Source organism: Nyctereutes procyonoides, unplaced genomic scaffold, assembly GCF_905146905.1.
Source record: "Nyctereutes procyonoides isolate TBG_1078 unplaced genomic scaffold, NYPRO_anot_genome, whole genome shotgun sequence".
NCBI lineage: Eukaryota > Metazoa > Chordata > Mammalia > Carnivora > Canidae > Nyctereutes > Nyctereutes procyonoides.
In genome coordinates, this window is record NW_026575126.1 from 33,455,642 (window position 1) to 33,471,644 (window position 16,003).

The following is a 16,003-nucleotide window of genomic DNA, read 5'->3' on the forward strand; positions in this document are numbered from 1 at the left end:
AGAGCCATGTTATAGCCCCTTTTAGTCCAGATCAATAGCATCTATCAACCTGAGGACATAATTTTATATTTTCACATAGGCTCTGCAAATTGATATACCAGGGAGAGTCTGTGGAGTTCTCATAGCATATTAATGGGTATTTTCATCAAAGAGGACTTCTCAGCACTTTAGTACATAGGTAGAGATGATGGCATTATTTGAAAACAATCAGTTCCCAAGGCTGGCAAAGCAAAGAACTAGAACCGTGACTGCCCAGAGCCCTTCTGAAGCTGCTCACATTAGGTGATACGGACACCTGGGACAAATTGAGAGCCCCCATTACTTGGCAATTAGTTCAGTTATGGGCCAGAAGGGGTTGGTTTTGTATATTAAATCCCCAAATATGTCGTTGACTGTCCTTCCCACCATCCGATTGCCTGGCTATTTGCTGTGATGACGTAGCTTTTAAGAAGCTGTTGATGATTTTAACCTGGTTGAAAGCATAGCCAGATGGGAACCGGTGCCAGTAGGCAATAGAGGTTAGGGGGTAAATACTATTCTACTTTCATATTGTTTTATTTTCTTTGAAAACTCCATAATGATACTTTAAAAGCAAATTCCCGAGTTTTGACAGAGGCTTCCTTTCCACCGTGTGCTATGGAAATTCACAGATTTAATTTCTTATTAATTTTAAAACGAGGATTTTCTTTGAACTGTATGTGGCGCTGAAAGAAGTAAGGAGTGAAGAATACATAGTAGCATACATGCTACAAATATAAAAATTAGGATGAAATTAAGCAATTATGTTCAAGAACAGCTTAGTGACCCTCTGCTCCTGATCTGTAATATGCCGTGGTCAATATCTTTTTCTATGTCAATGGGAGCTCATTAAATGTAAATTCTGCAGACTAACCGAGCCATGCCATATTAGTGCTTGCCAAAGCTTGACATTTTTAATACATTAATAATATGTCTGTAATGTAATGGAAAACTATTAATCACAACTGGTTATGTGCCAGAAATTTAAGCTATAATTGGCTGCTTCTTGTCAAGAATGTCTGTCGCACAGTCCTGCAACTGCCTAATATTCAAATATCCTGCACTCCTCTGCATTTTTCCTTGTCAGTTCTCTAAATTCGATCAATGGTGTAGTCCATAATTCTGTGTAATGACCATCATTATAATTCTGCTATACTTTAATGAGAATTCGTTATATTGGGATTGCTGTTGCGTCAAGTAACAGGTTCACATACATTTCCTTAGTGTCCAAATTTTTCACATATGTCTATCTGGTCATCCTTTATTTTGTCGTTGCCATAAGGCAGAAGGTGGATAAAGACAGAGTTACAAATAAATAAATGTTAGGTTTATTTAAAAAAAAGTGAAGGTTAATGTCAGGGAGCATTCGAATACACACTTAAGGTCAGGTGGTAAAAACAGTATTAAAAATTAACTCATAATTTTCACTCACTTCAAACAGAGCAGTCCATTCCCGGTGTTCCAGATTATATTATTTTTGAAAAATAAGTTGCTGTGTATTTGAACCTAAGAGTTGAAGTTAATAATTTCTAGTCTCGTAGATTTTACATCACTTCTGCTGTAATGCCCAGCTCCCCCACACCCCATGAAAGTGTGTGTTCTTGTTATAATGAAGTAGTAACCAGTTGAAAACTGCATATTTCTAGAAAATGTACATTTGTGTTATTTTAACACCTTTTCAGATTTTTAATTGTCAAATTGTCGGCTGTTTCTGAAAATATCGGCTTAAAATTGCCATTTAATCTGAAAAAGCAGAGGGCTGTAGTAGCCACAACACATGCTTCTCTGTGATTTCTTTGTTTTTAGCTTCAGAAATCAAAATGTGCCCAACACATCTATATGTTACTAGGAGGAGGCAGATTCAAATCTGCAGTTTATACATGTTTAGACAAACTGCTAATTATTGCTTCGTAGGAACTTAAATATTCAACACTTTTCCTAATAGAAAATATCACAAATTGCAGCTGTATGATAACATTTTATGAATTGAATATAATGAAAATTGCACTTGCATCCATAAAGCAATTATTATAAATTACTTTGCTATGGAAACACTATTCAGCCATCCGTTGGCATTTCATAGTCTCTGTGGCTTAGTTCATTTTAAGATGGTGCATTATTTAAGTATATTGAATTCCTTTTCTAAGATTGTTTGAAGATAGCGAACTTCCCTATTTAAACCGCCTATGTGAATTAAAGGCTCTATAATGGCATTTTCTAACCTGTAGGCTTTTTTGTCCTTTTTCAGGTGTTTAAAAAAATAATTACTGGGACTCTGTATGAACCAACTAATCACACAAATGCCTGTTTTTTACACCTTGGATTCCAAATATGAATGTTTGGTTAGACTTGGACAGCAGTCTCTAAAGAGAAAAGTTGCCATTTCAACTCACCAGTGACTAGTATGCCTAGTCGGGGAGGCTGCATTATCAGTTAACCCAAAGTACTTTTAAACAGTAATTTTTATTTTCTCTTAGAATTAGTGCCATATTATTCTGCTTCATGGCCTGTTAACTCACCCTCAGCTATTTTTATGTGTGCATTTTAAATTGTGCGTTTTACTACCGAGCTTTTAGTTTTAAAGCGGCGTATAATATTTGCCTTTGGGACAAATTCTCTTCTTCTGTTACAGAAAGTAAGTGCAAATGCAGATGTAATGGCTATAAAAAGATGTAAGAAAATAGAAGATTCTTGTGAAAAGAAAATTTGCTCCTTTGGTTTTATTTTTGAGTATTTTTTTCAGAGAGCCAAGTTATCTTTATCACTAAATGCAACTAAACAAAAGAGGCTAAGTTCTTCCAATATAATGAACAAATCCAAAGGGACAGCCTTGTGTGAACAATGCCGGTTTTCACTCCAGCTAACAAAAGCTAAGAAATGTACAAGGAATTTAGAGATTTTTAGGGTCTCTTTGCCAACAGACAAAAGGCATACAAGTAGTTGTCACTTTTTTGTCATTGTTATAAAAGCATTCATTTCCCCCATTGTTCTCCTGGAAGATTTTCTAGCACTGCAATCCATGAGAAATGTTTAAATCTAGCTGCTTGCTCTCAGTTTTGTCAAGATGGAAATACAGTTTTTGAAGTGAAAACCTGTAACTCACCTGGAACATGCACATCTGTCTTTGTTATGGAAGAGTTAAATCCTTCATATCAAAATTCTCCCCAATGTGAATGATTTCTGTGGTTTGCTCATTCTAGCAAAACAGCGGAGTAAAGGTTATCCATATTACACCAATTTGCTTTATATTGCATCAAACCTCCCAAATGTCAACATATCATACGGTTTGTAATGCATTGATTCTGGGGCAATAACTCTTACTCTTATTGTTTCTTAAAGGGTGTTGGTGCCAGAAGGAAAGAATGATTGATGAGAAACAGACACCTGGCTATAGACACTCATCCTTTTGCTTCAGGTACTGAAATCCTACTGAGTCTGAGCATCTCGTGTGAGCCGTGAGCACCAAGGATCACCCAGGGTTATTGGATGTACAACAGGAGAGCCATCACTTTGCAAAGTCATTCTCTGCTACTGGACATCTTTTACAAAACCAAACTACACCCCAGTCTAATAGATATGTTCTAGGACCACGAGGAAGCTGCAAGTTGTTGTCAACGCCTAACGCACAAGTATGTTAGGCTCCCACCAAAGTCCTCAATATACCTGAACACGCACAATATCTGCCCTTCACTTTTAGATTTGGGATCTACGTTGAAGTTTCATCCTCTTTAAAAAAAAAAATATACAGACCTGCCTACATATAGACCTATATGTATATGTAAAATAGAGATCACCGATCACCACACCTGCTTTATTTCCACGAAGACTGCCAAGAATTTAGAGATGTATTTGTCAAGATTCCTGTCAATTCACGCCCTTTGGGTTACAGTGTCCTCAGTGATGCAGCCCTACCCTTTGGTATGGGGACATTATGATGTGTGTAAGACTCAGATTTATACAGAAGAAGGGAAAGTTTGGGATTACATGGCCTGTCAGCCGGAATCCACGGACATGACCAAATATCTGAAAGTAAAACTGGATCCTCCGGACATTACCTGTGGAGACCCTCCTGAGACATTCTGTGCAATGGTGAGGCAACCCTTTTGAATAGAGTATTTCATATTACGTGGGGGCATGTCATCTATGTGTACAAATGCTGGGAGTGTAAAGACTCATGCGCTGAATCTGTGGGTGGCAGATTTGTGCTAACAGGCTAGCTTCCTTCTCAATGGAGGCTTGCTTGCAGGCCCTGGAATTACAAGTCGCAGTGTGATCGATGCACTGGAATGTACCTTCTGCCTTCCTGCAAACCAAAGATTCCACCGAGACAGGTGTATTGTGTATAGATTATAAAAGACAAAGTTCAGCTGAAGGTTAATTTCACGTTGGAGACTGGGAATAGGATTAGGTCATATGCATTATGGTAAAGGATGAAAATCCATTGGTAAACCACTTTAACAACACAAAGGTTTCTTCACATACCTGTGTGAGGCCAATTTCATTGTTTAAGGCTAGATTAGAGTTCATGGTTTTCCTCATCTGGAAACTGCTGTAACGTGGAAGTCCTTGGTTATGAGATCAGTGAGAAGAGAAGCAAAGGATAGAGGAGCTAATGCCTCAAGAATAGGCTCGTTTGTCAACTTATGCAGGCCCTTATTTTCAAGGGTCATGGTTTTCTATGAGTATTTTAAATATGACCTTTGGAATATTGAAAACATATTTGCTGGAGAGTAATGGCCTGGGCATACAAATTCAGATGCTGTCCTTTTGATAAGCAGAATTACAGAATTTGTTGTTTTTACTTGTGGTATCCATAGTCTTTTGCTGGGTGGAAAGTTAAATCCTGTGTGAAGAGATAACGTTGGGGTGATGCGTTGAATTTTCACCAAGGACGTGGTTGAAAGTTTACCTATAAGGTATTAGTAAAGAGTTCGGTGATTAACATGTTGTAAATCAATGTGCTAAAGAATTCAGACAGTGTGTTCATTTGGTTTATGTCATTGTTTTTTTTTTTTTTTTATCATAGGTGGTCTTTATTTGATCCTGGAATTGTGATCTCATTTTTCTTCCCATAACAGATATAATCACATGGCAGATTTTAATAGTATTCTTACCTGACTTTATTATCTTGAACCTGGCCTGGCATTTTCAGGATAGTGAAACTATTAATCAAAGTAGCATCTGTTCACAGTCCCCAGTGAGTTAAATTAGCATAAGATCATCTTAGACCTAGCACTGTGGAAAAGGTTTTGTAACAGGAAACAATTTTGAACAATAAAGAGTGTTTTTACCTAAAACCTAACGGCTTGCCATTTTTCAGAAGTGCCTTTGGGGACTGGTTTGAATTATAGTCTAAACCTGATTTTGTGGAGAGTCAGAAAAAGAGCTTGGCTATTAGGTGTCACTATGACTAAAGTGCCCTGAAAGACTAAATATTTCAAAGAGAGGACCCGTTTTTCTGGGGAACAGGTATGTGTTTGCCCAAAAAAAAAAAAAAAAAAAAAAAAAAAAAAGCAAGCTACATTTTAGAAACCAGAGACTTCCAGAAGAGCTTTATTCAAACACATTAGCAAAACTATAATAAGTCTGTATGTAAAAGAGCAGGGACATTTGTTGGCTATATACCAGGTGTTTGATAATCTCTCATAAAAGGTCAAATTTAAGGGGCGCTTGAGAGGCTCAGTGGTTGAGCGTCTGCCTTTGGCTCAAGGTGTGATCCTGGGATCCTGGGATCCCGAGATCAAGTCCCATGTTGGGCTCCCCGCATGAAGCCTGCTTCTCCCTCTGCCTGTGTCTCTGTCCCTCTGTGTCTCTTGTGAATAAATAAATAAATTAAAGTCTTTTTTTAAAAAAAAAGGTCAAATTTAAGATCTCATTGCAAATCTGGGGTGCACTTGTGGTGCAGGTGATAGGTCGTGTAGTCTTCCACCCTTCGCAACAGAGAACGAGTTCTGGGCCAACTCTTCATATTATGGAGAACACTCTAGCTCTGTCTGTTGGTTTGCATGACACTGGTAGCAATATGCCTCTTCTGGAATTGTTTCATAATTTACAGATCTAAGTAAAATAGCAGGTCTCCTTCAGAGTGCCGTTTCTATTCGCATCAGCCCTGGATGGTGTGTACAGCTTTCCTGACCTCAGCCCCTGGCAAGAGAATGCTAACTGAGCCCTGATCCTGTCCTCCTATGGAAGGGCTTCCTTGCTGTCTTCAGCGTGCCTCTCTTTCTGCTCATGAGTGGGAAAGGGCACTTTACAAAACTTCTCATGACCACCTTTCATGGGGACATGGTCTCAAGCCTTTAAACAAGTCAGTTCCCTCCCAGTTCACTACCCATGTGATGTTAGAAACCAAAAGAGGAAAAAATAATTAGTGTTATCCCTCAGCTTTCTCAAGTGCAGTGATGTGTACACTTTATATATTTACCCCCAAATCCACGGGACAGTCTTTTAAAAGGCTACATCTTAGTATGATGTAGATATTTGGAAGCCTTGGTTGCATTTAAGCTCGTCACTGGGCCGAATGGTTTTCCAAGGGACAGAGTCAGATTTGTGGGATGTTCCCTATTGATGCTCAGTTTGGAGTCCTTAATATGCATATGATTGGCATAACAGATTTAATAATGTATCCTTTAAGCGCATTCTTCGGGACCATTTGTGTGCATATTCTCTGCCAAGTCAATGATAATGGCCTCGTACAGCAACATGTCTTCTCTGCAGTTTTGGGTTTTCCATAAAACTCTTTAGTGGAAGGGTTCTTGACACATGACTGTACAGCTATGTAGGATGCTGTCCTATCAGACCTGTTTAGGTGCTCCTGAGTCCAAGGTCTAATGGGAATCCATCAAGTCATTTGTGTTATGACTTTCTCGTTCTTTCCTCATTGACACCAGCACCCATACCTGCTTCTGCAGGGTCGTTATTGCCCATTACATCAGGGCAGCTGCCACACAAGCACAATCACCACTTAACCCTTATATGTAAATGTTTGCTGCAAAATGGTTTCAGAAATCACCTACTCGGTTAGTGAGTACACCCTTATTAGCTGCGAGTATAACAATTCTGAGCACTAAGGGGACATTTGATGAGAGAAATACCCTGAAATTCCCATAGCTGATTTATTTTATATAAAGTTGAAGTTCACTGGCAATGCATTAGGAGTTCCCTTTGCTGCCTTTTGCGCTTGCTCCATCATTCCATGGCAGTGGCCATCCAGGAATGCAGCATATAGTTTATTGTGAAGTTTTAGGAAAAAGGGCTACATGATTCCATTTGCCAGTAGATCTCTGCTTACTAACCTGGATGGCCTATTTAATAATTTTTTAATGTTTAGTGATTTTAAATTGTTGTATATTTATCCTACCAGCATGTATGAATGTTAGTTTTATGGGAGCACACTGACGTTTTTATTTATGAGCATAGAATAGAGGAAACAGAACACATAATACACATATATGAATTGTGTATATTGAGACCATACATTTTCTTTTTAATTAAATATATTACGTGTAAGTTATTGATAGCTCAAGAAGTATCTCTGTTAAGGAGGAAGAATCTGAGGGGTACAAAAAGATTAAACATTTTTTTAAGGCTGGGTTAATATTTTAGTATAGATCATGTCCTTCTTCCAGCCATATAAAAGCTTCATGTAGCACAGCTTTGTCAGAAAACACAGACCATCTAGTGACTACAATTTGTTTCAATTTGCATAAAGAGCAAATAGGATGATCTGAACCTATGTGTAAAGCTGAAGTGACAACACAAAGCTATGACTTGTTCTTGTGTTTAGACAAACTTAGCTGTCATATCTCCACGCAACACCCCAGTGGCTTAAAAATGGCAAAATTATCTGCAATTATCTCCAGCCTGCAGCTAATTTTCTGGATAAGTTAAACAGAAGCTTTGAAAAGAAGCCTGCAGACGGAAGAAGTCATGTGCGTTTGTACAATTGATGGTGCAGAAGTGCTGATGACTGTGGAAATGTGAACCCTTGAGAGCTGCTGTGGATTTCAGAGCCAATCAAAACTAAATTAGGAAACAAAGATTATTAAAAAGTCTTCTGTGCATGTAATTTTGGCATAATATTATGAGGTGGACATTAAGTGTTTCCCTTGGAGACCCTTGGCATCATTAATGCAGTGTGCCTTTAATTACAAGTAGACTCATATTACAAAAAAAAAATGGAGAAAATAAAGTACTCTGAGGTGTAGTTAGCAATACCCTCATTATGTTTACTGAAATAATTAAAAGAAAGGGTGCAATTTTTCTAAATAAAATGTCAGAATTTGAAATGAAAATGGATTTTCTTTAGGAAATTTACTACTGTGTACCCGTGCTCTTGATGGGCATTTATTCAAGTACCATAACAGGGATATTAACGATCATTCCATATTGTGCTATTTCTAGATAGACTCCTATTAAGAAAAAAATAACTTTAATTATTGCAAGCATTTTGGATAGAACATATTTCATTTCGTTCAAATGGAATTTAGGGAAATAGTAGAAAGCCTTCGTGTTTTATGATTTTAAAGGAACCCAGTGGAACGAGTGAGTGGTAATGCATAGTCATAGGGCCATCAATAACTCGAATTTGACGTCAGTGCAGGTTGCCATCTGGTGGCTATCAGGTGGCCTTTGAGAAATTAATTTGATAAACTCAGTTACATTTTCAGTGACAAGGCATTAATATCAATTTTCCAAAAACTGGAAATGACATTGACTTATATGATAATCAAATGATCTTAAAATACACTGTTCACATGAAACATAATTCAATAAATGAAGTTTTAATAACAGTGACATCTTTCATTTGAACTGATTTATCCCTTAATTATCCCAGAATGGAATTTTTTAGCAAAATATTCAGTTCCTTCATTATTAACGCTTCATTGTTATTTAGTTCATTATTTGGACTTATTTCTTAGAAAAGTTTAATTCGTGTTTGCAATGAATTAAGTTTCATGGAGATCAATCTTTTTGATATATCCCTGTACCAAGTATTTCCTTATTGAGGAGTCTATAAGAGCTCCTTATTATCTGTTGCATCAAGTCTAAAGTATTCTATTTGAGTACTCTAAAACTCTACTTGGTTTTTAAATCTGGTTACACTCAACCTTATTTCCCATTACATCCCATTAGGACTCTGTGGCACCTCCAGGGGACTAGTGATCTGATTGGCAGGGGACTACCGCATTTGGGTTGAAGCTCATTGACATAGCATGCACAGTATATGGGGGTGGGGTGCTTGGGAGGGAGCTGGGAAAGATTATTGTGGGGCTAATAAAACTTAAAACCACATCATGTCACTAAATGTTCAGATAGTGTTCTCTATGTGTACAAGTGCCTCAGTCTCTCATGGGCCGATGCTTCACCAATAATCCAGGCTACTGAATGCAGGGGGAAGTGGACAGAACATATATAGCACATGCAAAACCAAGAGGTGGTAGTGAGGATCAAAGTCAAATAACACGTGTTTCCTGCCTCCATTGGAAGTGAAGAAGAGTCTTAAGCCAAATGAATACAAAGTAGTGTGTACTCAGAGGGTGGGGGAGCAGAGAAGCAAAGCCAGCACTCAGAATTTAAAGATGAAACATTATTTTGCTGCATATCAAAGGGCCACTTGGAGAATAATATGTGGTAACCAAGTGCCTAGTGCTACACAGTGTCTGAAAAAGACAGAAAAGGGCTGGGTGGGGCAGATTCAAGCACAGGGTTTAGATGACAGCCTAGTGGCCTGGTTAATGGTAGAATGACCTTATATGTGGCAGGGTGGAAGAGGAGCAAAAAACCATAGAACCTGATGAGTTTGACCTATCTATGTGTGCATGTATCTTATATATAATGTCTTATAGTATATCTTATATATAATAAATATATCTTTATGTATATTTTTTTGAACTTAATCGATGGTGGAGTATGCTGAGTAAGATAAGCATGGCTCATCTACTTGGAGGTCCAATTTTGCACAAAGATTAGGGGAAGCATTTAACTGAATGCACACATGCAAGATTTTTAAACATGAGAAAATAATAAATGCCTTGCAGTGGATCACTTTGAATTACCTCCTCTTGTTGCCCAAGGAGTAATCTTGTTTGTTCTCAATCAGGAGAATATCACTTGAAAGGTATAAGAAGCAATCTCCTGAAAATACTATAGCCCTTCAGGCATATTGTCCAGACTTTGGTTGGGGGAGGGGCTTGCTCTTCCAGCTTTGGGACTGTACATGGGTCTTAGGCTGACATCTTGATCCTCTGACTTTGAGGACTAGTGTCATCACACAGGAAGTCCCTCATCTTATGTGTTTTTTCCGCAAGGACAAGCAGAGGACGTTCCTCTTAGTTGGAATAGTTTGTGCTTCTCTCCACTTATCTTGATTCCACCCATCCTTCAAGGTCTGTTTGAAGTTGGTTTCTCTACATATGCTTTTTGCCAATTTCAGCTCATACCATTTTCTTGACTGTATGTTAGCCCTGCCTATGTACTGCACTATATGGCATCATTTAGCACTTACTACATCCAATTGATTAATACACCCACATGCACATTTGTTTCATGTGTTTATTTATCCCAACTCTTTATCTGCATCACTACTCTTTTTTTAAATGATTTTATTTATTTATTTATTTATTCATTCATTCATTCATTCATTCATTTATTTAGAGAGGAAAAGAACGAGAGCGCGCGCAGGGGAAGGAGCAGAGAGGGAGGGAGATGAAGAGGAAAAGAATCCCAAGCAAACTCATGCTGAGCAGAGAGGTCTCCTCTTGGCTGGATTTATTGCTTTTCTACCTCATAGCATTTACCAGATTCCTAGACAATAAATAAATAACATGTTTTTAATTGATTAATTGATCAGTTGATTGAATACAGTATTTTTCTAGAATGTTTTCTATTTCTTGAGAACTTTTTAAATGACTGTGTTTTTTTCCTCTTCAAATTAAGAGACAACTAGAAAAATTTAGCTACTGCACTTGGGCAACTAATGATGTTCTCAAGAGAGATGGGAGAGGCAAAATCTACTCAGTGTTCTAACACTGGAAGTGTACATGAGGGATTTTCAAATTCCATTTCTAATTGAATCTTTTAAATGTATTTTCCCAAATAGAAAATTTGGAAAAAAATAGAAGAGCTTAACACACAACATTGAAATAATTTTGCCATATTTCTTACAAATTTTTCTCTCTAAATATATATATTTTATTTTACAAAATTGAAATCATATGACATGCATTTTTTCTTTTTTTCATTTACTACAGTTTTAGCATTTACTTGTATCATGTATTCTTAGAACATACGATTTTTATAGCTATAAAATCCTATTATGTGGATATACAATATTTTTATTTAATTATCCTCTCACCTTGACAGCTTGTTTATTCTTCGCTTTTTTTTTCTATTGGTTATATGCGTGATGAATAGATATCAGCATGTAGTCTTTTTTATCAAACATATCCTCCTTCTCTCACATTTGAAACCTCCCATATTAAACACACATGTTTTTAGATTGTTGAGCTCACTGTATTGTACTTAGCTGATGCTAAAGAGTAGGGCTATATTCTTGTGTTCTCAAGGATGGAATCATTACTGAATGAAATGGACGTTCTATATGTAAGTCATGGGGATTGAAATGAGCATGTGTGACTTAGGTAGGTCCCTCTCTCTGGGCCTTGCTTGCTTTTGTGTGTACTTGAAGAGCTTCTAGATAGAGAAGGAAGACAACTTCAGCCACAGAGTAGAGAGCAAAGTCAGGGGACCTCTTTAGGAGCAACAAGCTAAAGATGAGCAAATCACACCTTGTAAACTGTGTTTGTGGCTTTAAAACTTGCTTTAAATTGATCCACAGCAAGAAAAATATTTTATATTGCAACTCATTAAACACACACTATCCACATACACAACCAATACAAAAAGCTTCACAAAAAAGTACTTACCCTTCCTATGTGCTATGCTCTGCGATACTTTTTTCCTCCTTTATATTTGTTTTTCATCTTTAACAAATAATTGAACATTATATATTGATGGTGATCTATAGATTTTAAGTAGGATTATTTTTGAAATTTTGAATACAAGAATAATGATAAAATTATCCTTATTGCCGCCACCTTTTCTGCTAAGGTGATAACTTCTAACATTTTGCGTTGAGAAACCAAGATATTGGAAGGTGAAATGACACTGAATTTTTCAAAGATGTATTTTTTGGTTATTTACTAAATAGATTTTTAATATGCTTCTTGGCCATTTACATTTTCTTATTCCTGAGACACCTGGGTGGCTTAGTGGTTGAGTGGCTGCCTTTAGCTCAGGTCATGATCCCAGGACACCCCACCCCCCGCCACCCCCCCTCCCCCCGGCCGAGAGCCTGCTTCTCCCTCTGCCTGTGACTCTGCCTCTCTCTCTGTCTCTCATGAATTTTAAAAATAATTAATAAACAAACAAATAACTTTTCTTATTCCTAATTGTAGTTGTTTTTGCGATTTTTGCCTTTTTTTCTAATTTTTCTGTTGAAACATTTACATAAAATATGTTAATTTGAGCCTTTTAAAGAGACACTATTTTTTTGACAGTTGATTAAGTTAAAATATGAGTATCTTTTTTTTCCAGAAGAACAGTCTTGTTTCAGAGATTTTTGTACGCCCTTCATTTTGTGGAAACTTTATGTATTCTTGCATATAATTTTGGTGGCAGGGAGCCATCATCTAAGGGCTGAGAAAAATTCATCAGAGTGCCCCCTCACATCTTTTGTTCCTAATGTAAGAACTTGGAAAAGTTATCGTTTGCCCTAAGTGAAATACCCATTTTCACTTTAAAATCAGCTCTTTGGAAACAGTTGCATACTGAAACGTTCATTGTATAAAGTGGCTGGTATGAAATCTGCTTTGGTTTTAATTCACCAAACCAATGGGCAGACCAATTTTTCATGTGCCATTTTTAGGTTTCAGAATTTCTTTTCTTACAAAAGGGGAAAGTGATGAAAGTTGTTTCACACGCATAATATTGGAAAAGAACTTACTGAGATTGGCAGGTTGTAAGTTTCTTCTCATCTTTCTGGGAATAGATAGATTCACATAGTATCAGTTCCATGAAAATTAAAGATGTGAGCTAAGGAAGCCAGAATTGGTTTTCATTCTTTGACCTACTTTGAAACTGACTTCTAAAATATTAAATGAAGAATTGAGCTGGATATTGCTTCAGTACAAAGAAATAGCCCCTTTCCTTCCAGAAGGTTGACGTCCATTGAGAGGCCTAGCAGCTCACATTAGAATCAGGTCATGTCTGAATGGTGATTTTTCACCATTCCATGTAACTTCTTGTTTCTTTCCTGTTATTTTCTTTTCTTCTCGGAAATGATAAGATGAAGAAATCAAATATGTTTCTGATCAGCTGTGTCTCAGGGGAGAGGAGAATTCAATGTTCATGGTCAGGTCAACGTAAGTTGCATAAGAAGCTGTGTGCGTGATAGAGAAAGTGAGCTAGTGGGCAATCTGAGGTTCGCTGTGATGCCTGGACCACTCCATATGGATTTTGATTTCAAAAATTTGAAGACTAAACATATCCACGATGTTGGGGAGCATCATCAATGTGTCTACTGTCTGACTCGGGATAGCATTCTGTTTAGCTATCACTGGAGTCAGTGCTTTACTAGTGCCTAGCACAGTGTGAAGCATATAGGAGTACTTACTACATGCTTATTGAACTCAACCTGTACTATATTTTTACAAATAATGTTTGTAGTTGATATTTATCAAGAACTTACATGGTGCTGTGCACCTTACTAAACACTTAGTCTTTGTTCGTTCATGTCTTCAGTCATATCATTATCCTTATTTAACAGGTGGAGTAATAGAGGCAAGAAGTTAGATAACTTTTCCAACTGAGTAGTGAGAACAGGATATAAACCCAGGCAGTCTGACATGCATGTCCTACTCTTAAACCATTCCATAAATTCCACCCTAAATTCATTTGCAGTATGTGGGATAAAACCATCACGAAAACCTTTTTAAAAATCACATTTATGATTTGGACTATGAGCACAGTACTATGATTTTGTTATTTAAAAAGCCTTTTATCTGAAATAACCTCAGAAAATTGGATTCTGTAAACAGAGTGTGTGGAATGTTGGAAATACACATTATGTGATGAGTGTCTTCATTCAGGGATAAGAGAACCAATCAACAGTGTTTGTTTCCATTCCTGCTTTCTTTTCCATTAACGTGTTCATATAAATGGAAATAAGCTGTTAGAAATCATACAGAGCGGAGTACATATTGTGTTCACCATCTAAAACCAGAATAATAAGTCAGCAACTGTTGGCTAGTTAACAAAACCATATTCTTGTGGGGGAGGTGTTGAGAAAAGTAGTTAGCATGATGCTTCTGATTTTTTTTTAACAGTATCAATAACAACTGTTATATAGCCAACTGCCTCTATGCTGTCTCCACTCGGTTGTCTAGTAGGCATTTTAAACCTAACACATTTATTATAGAACTCTTGATTTCTTCTCCCCAAATGGATTTTGCCTGTAGTCTTTCCCATATCTATAAACAGCAGCTTATATTTATCTAGTTGCTCATGACAAAAAAATCTAGGAATCCTCTTTAACTCCTTTATGTCCCTCACAACATATATCAACAAGTCCTGCTAGCCACACCTTCAAAAATCTATCCCAAATCAGATTACTTTCACCTTCTCTACTGCTGACAGCCAGGTCCCAACCAGCTTTATATCTAGGCTAGACCCCTGCAGTATTTCCTCACTGATCTCTTGCTTCCAAACTCTTGCCCTGTTACTAAGTTCACGTATATTTTATAATATTTTAACATAGCTCATAATATGCATATAATATAGAAATACACATAAATATATTATACAAATATAAAATATATAATTAAATATTATCTAATTATACAATATGATTATATAATATGCATATAAAATTTTTAGTATCTGAACCAGTCAGGTCCTTTCCTTGTTCAACTTCTTCTCCGATTGTTGCATCCCATTGAGAATTAAATCTGAACTCTTACTACTGCCTGAAAGGTCCTATATAATCTGGCCCTTGAAAGCCTCTTTGATGTCCACTCTGATCACTCCCACCTTGCTCAGACCAGTCTGCCTGCAACATCTTGGTGTTCCACATAAAACTGAGTTTATTTTTGCCTTGTTTGGATCCACATTCTCAAAATCTTCCCACAGCTCCTTCCCACCTTTTATTCAAGTCTCTGCTTAAAAAAACCTTTGTAAAGAAGCCTGTCTGACCACCTTATTTAAATAGCATCTCTTTCACACTCTTTATTCCTTTAGCCTGCTTAATTTTTCTTCATTGAACTTATGGTAGAAGGTGATATTCAAACTATTGAACTACTGGGATAGCCTCAACACAACACAATCAGAAAAAACATCAATGGGTATGCCTTACTGGGTACCATCTGACTAACCTCAGTTCTAATGATTAGCTATTTATTGTATTATATACCGCTCATTTATTTATGTCTCTTTTGTCCTCTGCAATATAAAATCCAGAGGGCAGGAGCTTTGCCTTGTGTCTGTGCATCCTAAGGCTTAACAAATATTTATTGAATGAATGAATGAGGTGCTAAAACAGAGATATGTTAATTTTATGACAGCATTCATCAAAGATTATTGCTTTAATACACACATGGTCTTTACGCTATTTAGGCTATATTGGAGAACCTTAATCTTGAAAGTATCATAAGCATTTTTTTTTTTACTTTTTTAAACTAAAAGTATATAAAAATATAACAAATATATGTACAATCACCACTTAAAATTAACAATGATGATGTTATATTGTTTTCATTAGGATTTTAAAAAATAAATAAACATTACTGACTGAGTGGAAACGTCTTGTCTCCATCACCTGGTCCTTTTCTTGTCTCCCTTTTCAGAGGGAACCAGTATCATAAATGTGGCATATTTCCTTATAGTCCATATTTTTATATTTTTTATATGAAGCTTATATATTCATAAA

At 36.8% G+C, this 16,003-nt stretch overlaps 1 protein-coding gene across 1 annotated transcript in view; it reads left to right on the top strand.

Moving 5' to 3' along the window:
- The first annotated feature begins 3,420 nt into the window (after positions 1 to 3,420).
- NTNG1 (netrin G1) overlaps positions 3,421 to 16,003 on the top strand; it is a 298,389-nt gene continuing 285,806 nt past the window's right edge. The window contains exon 1 of the mRNA XM_055340644.1: positions 3,421 to 4,107. Coding sequence (XP_055196619.1) covers positions 3,862 to 4,107 — 246 coding nt within the window. The 5' untranslated portion in view covers positions 3,421 to 3,861. The remainder of the gene's footprint in view (positions 4,108 to 16,003) is intronic.